The 15,562-nt window shown below is 38.6% G+C and overlaps 1 protein-coding gene across 8 annotated transcripts in view; it reads right to left on the minus strand.

Moving 5' to 3' along the window:
- Window positions 1-15,562, minus strand: part of LOC100516390 (ankyrin repeat domain-containing protein 26) — a 100,978-nt gene that overhangs the window by 26,593 nt on the left and 58,823 nt on the right. For all 8 annotated transcript variants that reach the window (XM_021064875.1, XM_021064869.1, XM_021064870.1 and 5 more), the window contains 5 exons: window positions 15,151-15,184; window positions 14,211-14,352; window positions 6,154-6,367; window positions 3,969-4,152; window positions 2,086-2,223 (listed from right to left, as the gene is read on the minus strand). In XM_021064875.1, coding sequence (XP_020920534.1) covers window positions 2,086-2,223; window positions 3,969-4,152; window positions 6,154-6,367; window positions 14,211-14,352; window positions 15,151-15,184 — 712 coding nt within the window. The remainder of the gene's footprint in view (window positions 1-2,085; window positions 2,224-3,968; window positions 4,153-6,153; window positions 6,368-14,210; window positions 14,353-15,150; window positions 15,185-15,562) is intronic.

Here is a 15,562-nt window from a genome sequence, read left to right on the forward strand (position 1 = left end):
CCCTGAGCCACAACAGGAACTCCTTTCCTTTCTATCTTGTTTTTTAGGAGGGGGTCTTTTTGGGGGGCCACACCTGCAGTATATGGAAGCTCTTGGGCTCGGGGACGAATCAGAGCTACAGGTGCCAGCCTACGCCATGGCCATAGCAACTCCAGATCCTAGCCGCATCTATGACCTACACCAATGCTGGACTCTTAACCCACTGAGTGAAGCCAGGGATCAAACCCATGTCCTCATGGATACTAGTCGGGTTTGATACTGCTGAGCCACAACGGGAATTCAGGTCTTCGTTTCTACCGTGAGTCCTTTTACACCAAATCACCACTATTTCTGTAGTATAAATATATAAACACAAAATAAGCCTTACCTTTCATGGGGAATTCACTAATGGTAAATCAAATAAAATTTATAGAATGCTTCTTAGAAAATCATGAGATTATTTGCTGCCACGATAACTTATTTCCTCTTTATAATGTTTGAAATAGTAATACATGTGGAAAGGGGGGAAATTCAACAGTTTTATTACTAAAATTAAAATACTTAACAAAAATTATCACTAAGTATATGTTATTACATATCTATCACTATTTTCCAAAGTTCCAGAGCTCCTGTCATAGCTCAGAGGAAACGAATCTGACTAGTATCCATGAGGACTCAGGTTCGATCCTTGGCCTTGCTCAGTGGGTTAAGGATCTGGTGTTGCCATGAGATGTGGTGTAGGTCGCAGATGTGGCTTGGATCTGGTGTTGCTGTGGCTGTGGCGTAGGCTGGCAGCTACAGCTCCAATTGGACCCCTAGCCTGAGAACCTCCATATGCCACAAGTGCGGCCCTAAAAATAAAAGGAAAAAAAAAAAAGTTCCTTGTACTGAAATGGGATACGGCATGGAGCAAAGTGCTGCATTTCTCACAAGTAGAAGACTGACGTCCAAAACGTGGCCTCTGAACTGGCTACACACTTCCTTCTCCTTGTTACCATCTGTGGAAGTGATAACCTTTCTGTTAACCTATCAAGGAAGTAAAGATCACTGCCAGAAACTAAAATGTCTCTTATCAGCAGCAGTAGTTTTGAGATTAGGGAGAGTGCATCAATTCTTAACAGAAAATATCAGAAACCTCTCCTTAGATGAGGTCATTGTGAATTTCACTACTTGACTGTTGCAGACAAACAGATGTTATTTAAAAATGTTACTTTAGGGAGTTCCCGTCGTGGCGCAGTGGTTAACGAATCCGACTAGGAACCATGAGGTTGCAGGTTCGGTCCCTGCCCTTGCTCAGTGGGTTAACGATCCGGCGTTGCCGTGAGCTGTGGTGTAGGTCACAGACGCGGCTCGGATCCTGCGTTGCTGTGGCTCTGGCGTAGGCCGGCAGCTACAGCTCCGATTAGACCCCTAGCCTGGGAACCTCCATATGCCGCGGGAGCGGCCCAAGAAAAGGCAAAAAGACAAAAAAAAATTTAAAAAAATAAATAAATAAAATAAAATAATAAAATAAAATAAAAAAATAAAATAAAATAAAATAATAAAATAAAATAAAATAAAAATGAATTTAGGAATTCCTACTGCAGTGCACTGAGTTAAGAATCTTCCTACAGGAGTTCCCACTGTGGCGCAATGGGACTGACAGCATCTTGGGAGCACTGGGACTCAGGTTCAATCCCCAGCCTGGCATATTGGGTTAAAGATCCAGCATTGCCACAGCTGCAGCATAGTTCGAGGCTGTGGCTTTGATCCCTGGCCCGGGAGTTTCACATGCTGCAGGGTGCCCCCCTCAAAAAAAACAATCTGACTGAAGCAGTTTAGGTAGCTGCAGGCGTGCAGTGGATTCGAGGATCTGGCATTGTTGCATTTGCAGCTCGGATTCAATCCCTGGCCTGGGAACTTTCATGTGCCATGGATACAGCCATGAAAATTAAAAAAAAAAAAAAAAAAGTTACTTTATCCAAAGGGCCAGAAATGTCCCCTCCATATAAATATATACAGGCTTTAAAAATCCTCTATACCTTCCATGATAGAAACTATTGGTTTTTAAAATATATACATATACAAACACATACACACACACGTGAAAATGACTAAAGAAAATACCTCAGAATTCATTTCCTTATTAGCCATTTCTATCTCCTTTTGTTTGGAAAGGTGATTGGTCAGGATTCCATCTTGTAAAATTCTAGCATTTTGTTTTCGAGAGAGTTGCTTCTGAATGTCATTTCGCTCTTCTATAACCTGGAGACACATTTCGTTAAGTTTTTGGTCTCATACCATTAAAAACAAAAGTCAAAAGTTTAAGAACAGAATCTTAAAAAAAAATTTTTTTTAAAAAGCTGTTAAAAGGAAGTGGCCTTCTTAAAAACAAAGATCTTTATCCCACATGAATAATTCAAATTTTAGGAGTTCCTGCTGTGGCTCAGTGGTAGTGAACCCTACCGGCATCCATGAGGATGCAGGTTCGATCCCTGGCCTTGCTCAGTGGGCTAAGGATCCAGCACTGCCATGAGCTGTGTGGTAGGTTGCATCTAGATGCAGCTCCGATCTGGCGTGTTCCTGTGGCTGTGGTGTAGGCTGGCAGCTACAGCCCTGATTTGACCCCTAGCCTGGCATATAACTTTCCACATGCCATTGGGTGTGGCTCTAAAGAGACCCCAAAACAAAACAAAAAAATTCTCAAATTGTAATTTATTTTTCAAATTTTCATTTCAATGATAGCTAAATCTATCACAGAGCAAAAAATATAGGCAGGTAGAGTATTATGAAAGAAAATTTCTTGACAAAACATTTAACTAGTCCATCACAGTCTCAAGGCAATTTAGCCTGTATTTAAACATAAAAAACTCAAAATTAGAGTTCTCTGGTGGCTCAGCAGGTTAAGGATCCAGGGTTGTCACTGTTGTGGCTCAGGTCACTGCTGTGGTGTGGGTACAATCCCCGGCCTAGGAACTTTTGTATGCTACGGGTGCAGCCCAAACAAAGTAAATGAAACAACCAACAAGCCAAAATGAACACATCGATTAGAATTGAGAATATTACTTTCGGAGTTCCCGTTGTGGCACAGTGGTTAACGCGTCCAACTAGGAACCATGAGGTTGCGGGTTCGATCCCTGGCCTTGCTCAGTGGGTTAAGGATCTGGCGTTGCCGTGAGCTGTGGTATAGGTCGCAGACTCGGCTGAGATCCCGCATTGCTGTGGCTCTGGCTACAGCTCCAGTTAGACCCCTAGCCTGGGAACGTTCATATGCCACGGGAGTGGCCCTAGAAAAGGCAAAAGACAAAAAAAAAAAAAAAAAAAAAAAAAGAATGTTACTTTGTTGGAGTTCCCACTGTGGCTCAATGGGATCAGCATGCAGGTTTGGTCCTGGGCAATCGTGGCTTGGATTTGCCTGGGAAAGCCATATGCTGCAGCGTAGCCAAAAAAGAAAAAAAGAATATCACTTTGTTGAATGGGCCAAAAATGCCAATCATTAAGCTCAATTTATTTTCTTTTTTTTTTTTTTTTTGTCTTTTTGCTATTTCTTTGGGCCGCTCCCATGGCATATGGAGGTTCCCAGGCTAGGGGTCGAATCGGAGCTGTATCCACTGGCCTACACCAGAGCCACAGCAACACGGGATCCGAGCCGCGTCTGCAACCTATACCACAGCTTACGGCAACGCTGGATCCTTAACCCACTGAGCAAGGGCAGGGATCAAACCTGCAACCTCATGGTTCCTAGTCGGATTCGTTAACCACTGTGCCACGACGGGAACTCCTATTTTCCATTCCTCCATACATAAAGCTTATAAAGATCCTCTATCGGAAGCCAAGAATTGCAAGAAATTTAATAACTTAGGCTATAAATGTCAAAATTCATATTTAGGATGTAGTAACATTTTATTTGTTTTAAACCTAAATAATATATATTAAATCAAAGGGATATGATAAATAGTACTGATGAAAAGGTGTTAGAAGTATGAAATTTTCACCAAAGATTAATTTACCTGGTTCAGATTATTTTTCACAGTCCTCAATTCCATGTCTAGTGCTCTGAGGGTGAGTTCAAGTTGCTGTTTCATTTCAACTTCTTTACCATATTGCTCTTCTTTTCTTCTTAACTGCTCCCTAATTTTTTCATATAACATATCAGCATTTCTTCTTTTCTCTTCTTCTTGTTTTAAGGTGAATCTGTAGTTAAATATGCTTACTTTAACATTTGTTTTGTTAGAAAATAATATGTTCATTTTATGATCTGGTTCTTAACATGCTGACTTAGTATTCTAATGATATGTCTCTTCTCCAATTTTTTCTTTCTAAGCCTCATATTTTTCATTCTTCAGTCTCTATTTATAGAGATATAAATACTTGAAAAGTAACAATGCAAAAAGCATTCTGCTACTTAGTATGTTTTTATCAACAGTAACTAGAGAATAGTGTAGGAAACAAATTTTGAAATTATTCAGTAAAATTAGAGGGGAAACTATCCTGTTTTCCACATGGTCATAAATACTGTTCCATTAGGACAGACTATTTAGTTACTAATTAAAAAGAAAAGCCATTGGAGTTCCCGTAGTGGCTCAGTGGTTAACGAATCCGACTAGGAACCATGGGGTTATGGGTTCCATGCCTGACCTCGCTCAGTGCGTTAAGGATCCGGCATTGCCTGAGCTGTGGTGTAGGTTGCAGACACGGCTCGGATCCCGAGTTGCTGTGGCTCTGGTGTAGGCCGGCGGCTACAGCTCTGATTCGACCCTAGCCTGGGAAACTCCATACGCTGCGGGAGCGGCCCTAGAAAAGGAAAAAAGACAAAAAAAAAAAAAAAAAAAGAGAAAGAGAGAGAGAAGCTATTGTTTAAAAACAAGTTTATAAGTTCACTAGAAATGAAACTGCACCTTCATGAACTATTACACGTATCCCTAAAATATTTATTGTGCAAGATAACATCTGTAGATGTCTTTTACAGAACATCTATCTGCAGATTACTATAATCCAAAACTAGGCTAAGGAGTCTAGGATCTGTTGCTCTACACTTTTTTTTTTTTCTTTTGCCCTACCTGCAGCATATGGAAGTTCTCGGACCAAGGATCAAATCCAAGCCACAGCTATGACCTATGCTGCAGCTGTGGCACACCAGATTCTTAACCCACTGTTCCAGGCTGGGAATCAAACCCACACTGCCACAGAGACCATGCCAGATCCTTAACCTGATGCACCACAGGAGGAACTTCCTGCTCCCCTACCCTTTTTAAGTCTTTTCCTTTGTAATACTTACAACTCATCTTGTTCATTATTATTTAATAAATCATTTTAAACCCCTTTTGGTACAAGACAGGATCCATATATTAATTAAACAATAAAGAGTAATATGTTCTTTCAGCATAGACCATTGAAGTAATTTTATCTATGTATGAGAAAGATGTTGAATAAACTAATCAGTAATCATTTTCCATTTAACTTTTTATTCCATCCACACATTAAGAATAAAACTGCAAAAATATTTTTAAAATGTTCCTGCCTTGAGAAAAGTGACCATTTTATAGTCTGTCGGTGGGAACATAAAGTAGTATAACCTGGCTTAAGAATAATTCAGAAATATAGATTAATGAGTTCCCACTGTGGTATAATGGGTTAAGGATCTGGCTTGTCTCTGTGGTGTTGCTGGTTTGATCCCTGACCTCAGAACTTCCATATGGCACGAGTGCAACCAAAAAAGGAAACTAACAAACAAAGAAACATGGATGGAAGACGGTTTTCTAAAAAGTATAAGTTTAACCAAGTAATATAATATTAAAGGATTTATTCAAAATAAATAATCAGAAATGAAGGCATGAATTTATAGAAAAGATATTCCTTGTCCTATTAAATATAATACAGATAAATGAAAAGCAACCAAAATTCAATGTGTTAAATGTGTTATGAGGTTTTCATACAGTGGACTTTGGTATGGTCATGGAAATGATTATTTGGAAAAATACACATCAAATTATTAGAAGGTTTCACTGTTAAGAACTTGGTGTATTATTTCCAAGAATTCTGTACTTCACAATGTTATTGAAGTTTTCTCCCCTGTAAGTTAGCAATTATAAAACTAGAAGGTAAGTCAGCAATTATAAAACTATATATCTGCATCATGAAAGTAAATAAAAAAGTTCAAATGTCTTTAAATATTAAAACCAAGATGCTCAGTACCTCAAACTGCAGAGCTCTTGCTCCCACTCCACTTTTTGATGCTCTAACTGAGATTTCACTTCTTTTGTTTCTGATAGCTCCTTTTGCAGCCCACTAACTTTATTTTCCATTTTTTTAATTTTTCCATTAAGTACATCACAGTGGCTTTTTTTAAGTTCTAGTAATCTTTCATATGAAAGAACTGCATCCTGAATTTTCAATAAGCTAACAGAATCTGCATTCAGAAGAAAAGAAAAACAAGTAAATTGGTAATTTTTGCAGATAAAGGACCATGCACTTTGCACACTCACTCATCAAACACTGAACAAATTACATATTGAGTATCTATAATGCGGCAGACATGGTATTAAGCGCTGCAGATAAAACAGACAAGACCACAGACTCTTAAGTTTAGCTTAAGTCTAGTAAAAGAGAAAGGTAAATAATGACAAACTCATACAGGTACTATAAGAAAAGAAAGTTCTATGATCCCATAATGGAACTTGATGTAGACTGGGTGCAGGGAAGGATGGCTACACTGAGAAACAAAGGCTGAGCAGGAAGCACTGAGCAAAGGAGGAAGAAGAACACTGCAGACACACAGCATGTGCCCACGTTCTCCTGCGGTCTGCTTCTAGCCAAGACAGAGTAACAGGCACTAATTTGCCTTCCTACCCAAAACAAGCAAAAGCAAAACAAACAGAATATATTAAAAACGATTTTCAAAAGAAAATCATGCATATGGAGAAGAGACTTGTGGCGCCAAGGGGGAGGGGAAGGGAGTGGGAGGGACTGGGAGCTTGGGGTTAAGAGATGCAAACTATTGCCTTTGGAGTGGATAAGCAATGAGATCCTGCTGTATAGCACTGGGAACTATATCTAGTCACTTATGATGGAGCAAGATAATGTGAGAAAAAGGAATGTATATGTATATGTGTGACTGGGTCACCTTGCTGTCCAGTAGAAAGTTGACAGAACACTGTAAACCAGCTATAATGGAAAAAAATAAAAATCATTTAAAAAATAAAAAAATAAATTTAAAAAATGATTTTCAAGACAAAGGGCTTCAGGCAATGAAGGACAATGATCCCTGAAAACACATGAGCTTAGGCTAAAGAACACCCCAGCTCACTGCCTTGAGAGAATTTCTGGGCCACGACACAGGGAAGAGTTGAAGTAGGACACCAGGCTCCTTGAAGTAAAGTGATGATGCTGAGTGTCTGGTGAAACCAAAGCAGATAGAAATCAGAGGTCAGAACATGAGAGGAGAGGGAATTCCCTGGTGACACAGTGGGTTAAGGGTGCAGTGGCTTTCACTGCAGTGGCTTGGGGTGTTGCTATGGTGCAGGTTCGATCCCTCCCTGGGAACTTCCATATGCCACTGGCGTGGTCAAAAAAATTAATTAATTCATTTAAAAAAATAAATAAATGAAGTTTTTTTAAAAAAAACCATGAAGCAAAAATTGAGAGAATTACAAAGAGAAACAGACAAATGCACAATTATAGTCTAAGATTTCAATACCTCTCACTCAATAATTGATAGGACAGGCAGAAAATCAACATGGATATGGTAGACTTGAAAACCAATATTCTTTTCAAGTAGCCATGGAACACTTAACCAAAAAAAAAAAAAAAAAAAAACAACTATATTCTGGGTCACAAAATAAATCTTAATAAAAGGAATAAGTCATACTAAGTATGTTCCCAGACTACAAAGCAATCAAACTGGAAATCAAGAAGAAAAACATCTCTGGAAAATACTCAAATATTTGGAAACTAAGTAAGCACATCTAAATAACCCCTGGGTCAAAGAGGCAATGAAAAGAGGAATTACAAAGTATTTTGAGGAGTTCCCATCGTGGAGCAGTGGTTAACATGAGGTTGTAGGTTCAATCCCTGGACTTGCTCAGTGGGTCGAGGATGTGGCGTTGCCGTGAGCTGTGGTGTAGGTTGCAGACGCGGCTCGGATCCCGAGTTGCTGTGGCTGTGGTGTAGGCTGATGGCTACGGCTCCAATTAGACCCGTCGCCTAGGAATCTCCATATGCCGCAAGAGAGGCCCTAGAAAAGGCAAAAAGACCAAAAAAAAAAAAGTATTTTGAACTGAACAAAAATGAAGACATACTATACTTCAATTTATGGAATGCTGCTTACTTACATGGAAATTTACAGTACCGAATGTCTACATTACAAAAGAAAAAAGGTCTCAAATGAGACCTTAGCTTGGCTTCTACCATAGGAAAATAGTAAAAGAGGAGTTCCCGTCGTGGCGCAGTGGTTAACGAATCCGACTAGGAACCATGAGGTTGCGGGTTCGGTCCCTGCCCTTGCTCAGTGGGTTAAGGACCCGGCGTTTGTCGTGAGCTGTGGTGTAGGTGGCAGACGCAGCTCGGATCCTGCGTTGCTGTGGCTCTGGCGTAGGCCAGCGGCTACAGATCCGATTCAACCCCTAGCCTGGGAACCTCCATATGCTTCGGGAGCAGCCCAAGAAAAGACAAAAAAAAAAAAAAAGAAAATAGTAAAAGAGCAAATTAAACCCAAATCGAGTAGAAGAAAGAAAATAATAAACATCAAAGATAGGAGTTCCCGTCGTGGCTCAGTGGTTAACGAATTCAACTAGGAACCATGAGGTTGCGGGTTCGATCCCTGGCCTTCCTCAGTGGGTTGAGGATCTGGCGTTGCCTGAGCTGTGGTGTAGGTCGCAGATGTGGCTCAGATCTGGTGTTGCTGTGGCTGTGGCGTAGCTCTGATTAGACCCCTAGCCTGGAAACCTCCATGTGTGGCGGGTGCGGCCCTAAAAAGAGCAACAAGACAAAAAAAAAAAGACAAAATCAACGAGAAAGAAAAAAAACAATGTGGAAAAATCAACGAAATAAAATGTTTTTGGAAGATGAATAAAAGTGATAACCCTCTAGCCATCTGGTAGAGAAAAAAAGAGAGAAAGTACAGATGACCAATTTCCAAAATGAGTAATGTGATATTACCACAGATTCTACAGACATTAATAGAATGACAGAGTAATTTTATAAATATTGCATGAATAAATGTGACAACTCAGATGAAGCGGGTAAATTCCTTGAAAGAGAGAAATTACCAAAGCTTAATTAAGAAAGAACAAATAAGGAGTTCCCATGGAAATAAGGAGCTCAGAGGAAACAAATCTGAAACACATCCATGAAGACCCAGGTTGAATACCTGGTCTCGCTCAAGGGGTTGGGGGGGGATCCAGCCTTGCAGTGACCTGTAGTATAGATGGCAGATGTGGCTCGGATCCCGTGTTGCTGTGGCGTGGTGTAGGCTGGCAGTTGGAGCTCTAATCTGACCCCTAGCCTGGGAACTTCCATTATGCCTTGGGTATGGCCCTAAAAAGCAAAAAAAAAAAAAAGAAAAGAAAAAAAAGAAAGAAAGAAAAGAAAGAACAAATAAGCTAAATAGCCCTATATCTAAAAAAGAAACAAAGCCCTAGTTAAAAGACCTTCTCACAAAGAAGATTCCAGGCCCAAAAGACTACACTGGTGAATTCTGTCAAATGTTTTAGGAAGAAATAATCCCAATTCCACACAAACTCTCCTCAAAAAGAGAAGATAAGAAATATGTCCTGGAGTTCCTTCATGGCTCAGTGGTTAATGAACCCAACTAGGATCCGTGAGGATGCGGGTTCGACCCCTGGCCTCGCTCAGTGGATTAAGAATTTGGCATTGCTGTGAGCTATGGTGTAGGTCACAGATGCGGCTTGGATCCCTCGTTGTGTCCTAGGCCAGTGACTGTAGCTCTGATTCGACCCCTAGCCTGGGAACTTCCATATACCACAAGTGCAGCCCTAAAAAACAACAACAACAACAACAAATAGAGAGAGATTTGTCCCCACTTGTTCTATAAAACTAGCATCATGCTGAAACCAAAACCAGACAAAGATATTACAAGAAAAGAAAATTAGCTCATGAAAATGGGGGTAAAAATTCTCAATAAAACAACAGCAAATTAAATCAAAAAAACACCTTAAAAGGATAATTGGCCCAAATGGGGTCTATCCCAAGAATGCAGGGTTGTTCGAATATTTAAAAATCAATTTATATTAATCACCATATCAACAAACTAGAAAAGAAACATCATGTGATCATATCACTAGATAAAAAGAGGCACTTGACAAAACTCAACATTTTTTCCTGGTCAAAACTTCTAGCTAACTAGGAATAAAAGGGAACTTCTTTGATATGATAAAGATCTATGATGATCCCACAACTAATAGTATACGTAATTATTTAAAAACTGAATGCCCTTCCCAGAAGATAAGGAACAAGACAAGGCACAGCTTCTTCTATAGCTATTCAGCACAATACTAGAGGTTCCAGCCAGTGCAATGGGGCAAAATAATGAAACAGAAGGCAATGGAGGGGAAGTGAAGAAGTAAAACTGTCTGCTAATCAGCAGGCAACATGGTTCCATAACAGGAGTTAGCTAACTCCACTCTGTGGGCCAGGCTGCTTGCTTTGGTACATACACTTCCCATGAAATAGAGGCATGTCCATTAATTTACGTATTGTCTGCGCCTACACTCATGGTACAATGGCAGAAATGATTAAAGGACAGAGAATGCACTGGCTGCAAGTCTTAAATATGAACTATCTTTAGTAAGATAGTTTAAGAAAGAAAAAGCTTGACAACTTTGACTATGTAGAAAATCTGAGAAAATCTACAAAAAATCCACTGGAACTAAAAAAATAGTCTGGAAAAGCTGGAAGACAAAGAATCAATAAACAAAAACAAACTGTATTTCTTTTCTTTTCTTTTTCTTTTTTTTTTTTTTGGTCTTTTTAGGGCCACACCCACAGCATATGGAAGTTTCTGGGCTAGGGGTCAAATCAGAGTTACAGCTATGGGTCTATAGCACAGTTCGCAGCAATGCCAGATCCTTAACCCACTGAATGAGGCTAGGGATCGAACCTGCGTCCTCATGGGTACTAGTCGGGATTGTTATCACTGAGCCATGATGGAAGCTCCCCAACTGTATTTCTACAATCAGAATAAACAATGAGAAATTAAAATTTAAAATATACTACTGTGATACAAGACATTAACAAACCAAAGAATAAAAACCATATGATTCTCTCTCAATAGATGCAGAAAAAGCCTTTGACAAAATCCAACACCCATTTCTGATAAAAACCTTTCAAAAAGTGGTCATAGAGGGAAACCACCTCAACATAATAAAGGCTATATATGACAAACCCAGAGCTAACATGATTCTCAATGGTGAAAAGCTGAAAGAATTCCCACTGAGATCAGGAACAAGACAAAGATGTCTGCTCTCGCCACTACTATTCAACATCGTTTTGGAAGTCCTCGCCACAGCAATCAGAGAAGAAAAAGAAATAAACAGAATCCAAATTGGAAAGCAAGAAGTAAAACTACCACTATTTGCAGATGACATGATACTAAACCTAGAGAATCCTAAAGACTCTACCAGAAAACTGTTAATAGCTCATCAATGAATTTGGCAAAGTAACAGGATACAAAATTAATACACAGAAATCGACTGCATTTCTATATACTAACAACAAAAGATTAGAAATAGATATTAGGGAAGCAATTCCATTTACCATCACATCAAAAAGAACAAAATACTTAGGAATAAACCTACCTAAAGAGACAAAAAACCTGTACTCTGAAAACTGTAAGACACTGATGAAAGATAGCAAAGATGACACAAACAGATGGAAAGACATACTATGCTCTGGGATTGGAAGAGTCAATATTATCAAAATGATTATACTACCCAAGGCAATCCTCAGATTCAATGCAAACCCTATCTAATTACCAAGGACATTTTCACTGAACTCGAACAAAATATTTAAAAGTTTGTTTGGAAGCACAAAAGACCCAGAATAGCCAAAGACATCCTGAAAAAGAAAAATGGAGCTGGAGGAATCAGCCTCCCTGACTTCAGACTATACTACAAAGCAACAGTCATCAAAACCATATGGTACTGGCACAAAGACAGATATACAGATCAGTGGAACAGGACAGAAAGCCCAGAATTAAACCCACACATCTATTGTCAACTAACCTATGACAAAGGAGGCAAGAATATACAATGGAGAAAAGGCAGTCCCTTCAATAAGTGGTGCTGGGAAAACTGGATAGCCACATGGAAAAGAATGAAATTAGAACACTTCCTAACACCATACACAAAAATAATCTCTAAATATATTAAAGACCTAAATGTAAGACCAGATACTATAAAACTCTTAGAGGAAACCATAAGCCAAACACTCTCTGACATAAACCACAGCAATATCTTCTCAGATCCACCTCCTAGAGTAATGACAATAAAAACAAAAATAAACAAATGGGACATAATCAAACTTAAATGTTTCTGCACAGCAAAGGAAACCCTCAACAAAATGAAAAGACAACCCACAGAATGGGAGAAAACATTTGCAAATGAAGCAACTGACAAAGGATTCGCCTCCAAAATTTATAAACACCTCCTGCAGCTCAACACCAAAAAAAAAAAAAACAAACAACCCCATCAAAAAATGGGCAGAAGATCTCCAAAAATGGGCACAATTCTCCAAAGAAGACATACAGACGGCCAAAAAACACATGAAAAGACATTCAACATCACTTATTATTAGAGAAATGCAAATCAAAACCACTATGAGATACCACCATACACCAGCCAGAATGGCCATCATCAAAAAGTCTACAAACAATAAGTGCTGGAGAGGGTGTGGAGAAAAGGGAACCCTATTATACTATTGGTGGGAATGTAAATTGGTGCAACTACTGTGGAAAACAGTATGGAGATTCCTCAGAAAACTAAACATAGAATTACCATTTGATTCAGCAATCCCACTCCTGGACATCTATCCAGAGAAAACCAGGACTCAAAAAGATACATGTACTCCAATGTTCACTGCAGCACTATAAACAATAGTCAAGACATGGAAACAACCTAAATATCCATTGACAGAGGGGTGGATAAAGAAGATGTGTTGCATATACACAATGGAATATTACTCAGCCATTAAAAGGAAAGAAATACTGGCATTTTTAGCAACATGGAAGGACCTAGAAATTATCATGCTAAGTGAAGTCAGTCAGACAGTGAGACACCAACATTATATGCTATCACTTACATGTGGAATCTAAAAAAAAAAAAAGGACACAATGAACTTCTTTGCAGAAAAGATACTGACTCACAGACTTTGAAAAACTTAAACAATTTCCAAATGAGACAGGTTGGGAGGTGAGGGGATACACTGGGGGTATGGGATGGAAATGCTATAAAATTGGGTTATGATGATCATTGTACAACTACAAATGTAATAGAATTTATTGAATAATTTAAAATTTTTTTAAAAAGAAATACATATACTATTTATAATTGCACTAAAAAAAGAAATAAAGGTAATCTCATAAAAGATGGAAAAATCTATACACTAAAAAGTACAAATTACTGAGAAAATCAAGGAAGATCTATATAAATACACAAATTTTGTTCAAAGGTTGAAAATTCAATGTTGTTAAGAAGTCAGTTCTCCCCCAGATTAACCTATAGATTCAACATAATCCAAAACTAATTTCCCAAAGACTAGCAGATTTTCCTAAAAGAATGACAAGCAGATTCTAAGAGTCATGTGGAAAGAAGGGTATAAAATGGGTACAAGATTGCAGCCTTTAACCATAGAGCAAAGTGAGCAGCAGCTGGATTTTAAGCAAGGGGGCAACATGACAAGACCTGAATTTTTTAAAAATATATAATAATTATGGTTAAGTATAAACCAAGGCTCCAGGAGATGGAATGATAGGGAAAAAAGTTCTGAGGTTACTTCAGAATTCTAGGAGAGAAATGATTGAGGATATTTCAGTATTCTAGAAGGCAAATGATAACCTGACCTTGAGTGCAGGCACAGGAGAGAAGCAGAGCCAACAAAAAGCACAGTGAGACAAACAGCACAACACATCCAAGTTCCACCATATCTGTGTACACTAGACAAGGTGTGAGCATATATATATATATATATTATCACTACAGTATGCACAAAAAGGCTTTCTATTCATACAATGGTCCTACCTTTACACTCCATGCCAAGTTGTTCAATAAGCAACATAGAATTCTTATAATTGGAGTATAGCAACTCACAACCCTCGGAAGCTGTTTCAGATGACTGAGTTAAGTCATCAAGGTCATCCACAGAATTAATTTGCTCTTTGACCTACAAATAAATCATAATATTTCACAATGTCCTCAAAATATTTATAAAATATGCTGTGAACTGAGATAATAAATATCTCTCTTTTTATGAAAGCAAAAACATAGACACTTCCTAAAAGAACTGAGTTTTATCAAAGGATAAATTTATCAATAGTGTTTCTAAACTTTTTTTCTTTTTTACAGCTGCACCGCATCAAATCAGAGATGGAGCTGCATGCCCACTTCACGGCCATGGCAACACAGGATCCTAGTCACATCTGCAACCTGTGCTGCAGTTTATGGCAACACCGAATGCTTAAACCACTAAAGGAGGCCAGGGATTGAACTCTCATCCTCACAGAGACAACAGTAGGACTTTAACCCACTAAGCCAAACAGGGACTCCTGTTTTCTTCAAAGTAAAAACACCTGTTTTTTAAATGTCTCTACAACAAACGAAGATTTTCTCTTTGTTTTCTTTTTAGATTGTGCCCACAGCATGTGGAAGCTCCTGGGTCAGGGATCAAACTCATGCCACAGCAGCAACCCGAGCTGCAGCTGTGATGCCAGGTCCTTAACCCAGTGAACCACAAGGGAACTCCACTGCTTTTCCACTAAACCTTTTTTTTTCATATGCACACATAGCATATGAAAGTTCTGAGGCCAGGGACTGAATCCAGGCTGCAGCTGCAACCTATGCTACAGCTGCAGCAACGCCAGATCCTTAACCCACTGTGCCACATAGGAACTCCCTCCACTATACCTTTTATAAAGTATTTTTTACTACAGGATTATTTTTTATAATTAATTTTTTACAATACCTTGTTCTCTTCATTAGATGTTTTCTTTGCAGGCCTGAAAAAACAAACCATTCTTTTCAGCCAAATACTAAATATTTGAAATACAATGAATACCTAAACCCACAGTTTTTTTAATATAAAATCTTTGTAATGGCAATTAATATTCTATAAAAAGGATTAAACAATAAATAGAAAGAGTAACACTAAAGGACAAAGAAAACATACCAATAATAATATTAACAAAAGCATTAAAGTTAGATCAAACTGACAAAGGAAAAGGAAAAACATAATGGTATTTGCATTATTTAACAGGAAGAACCATATCAGAGGTTTTTGTTGTCATTTTCAATAAAAACTAGCTTTTATGACACTAAAACCTATTTGGAAAGTATCACTTAAGTCCTCATATGAAACAAATCCTTTTTTAAAAATC

Source organism: Sus scrofa, chromosome 10 (genome assembly GCF_000003025.6).
Source record: "Sus scrofa isolate TJ Tabasco breed Duroc chromosome 10, Sscrofa11.1, whole genome shotgun sequence".
NCBI lineage: Eukaryota > Metazoa > Chordata > Mammalia > Artiodactyla > Suidae > Sus > Sus scrofa.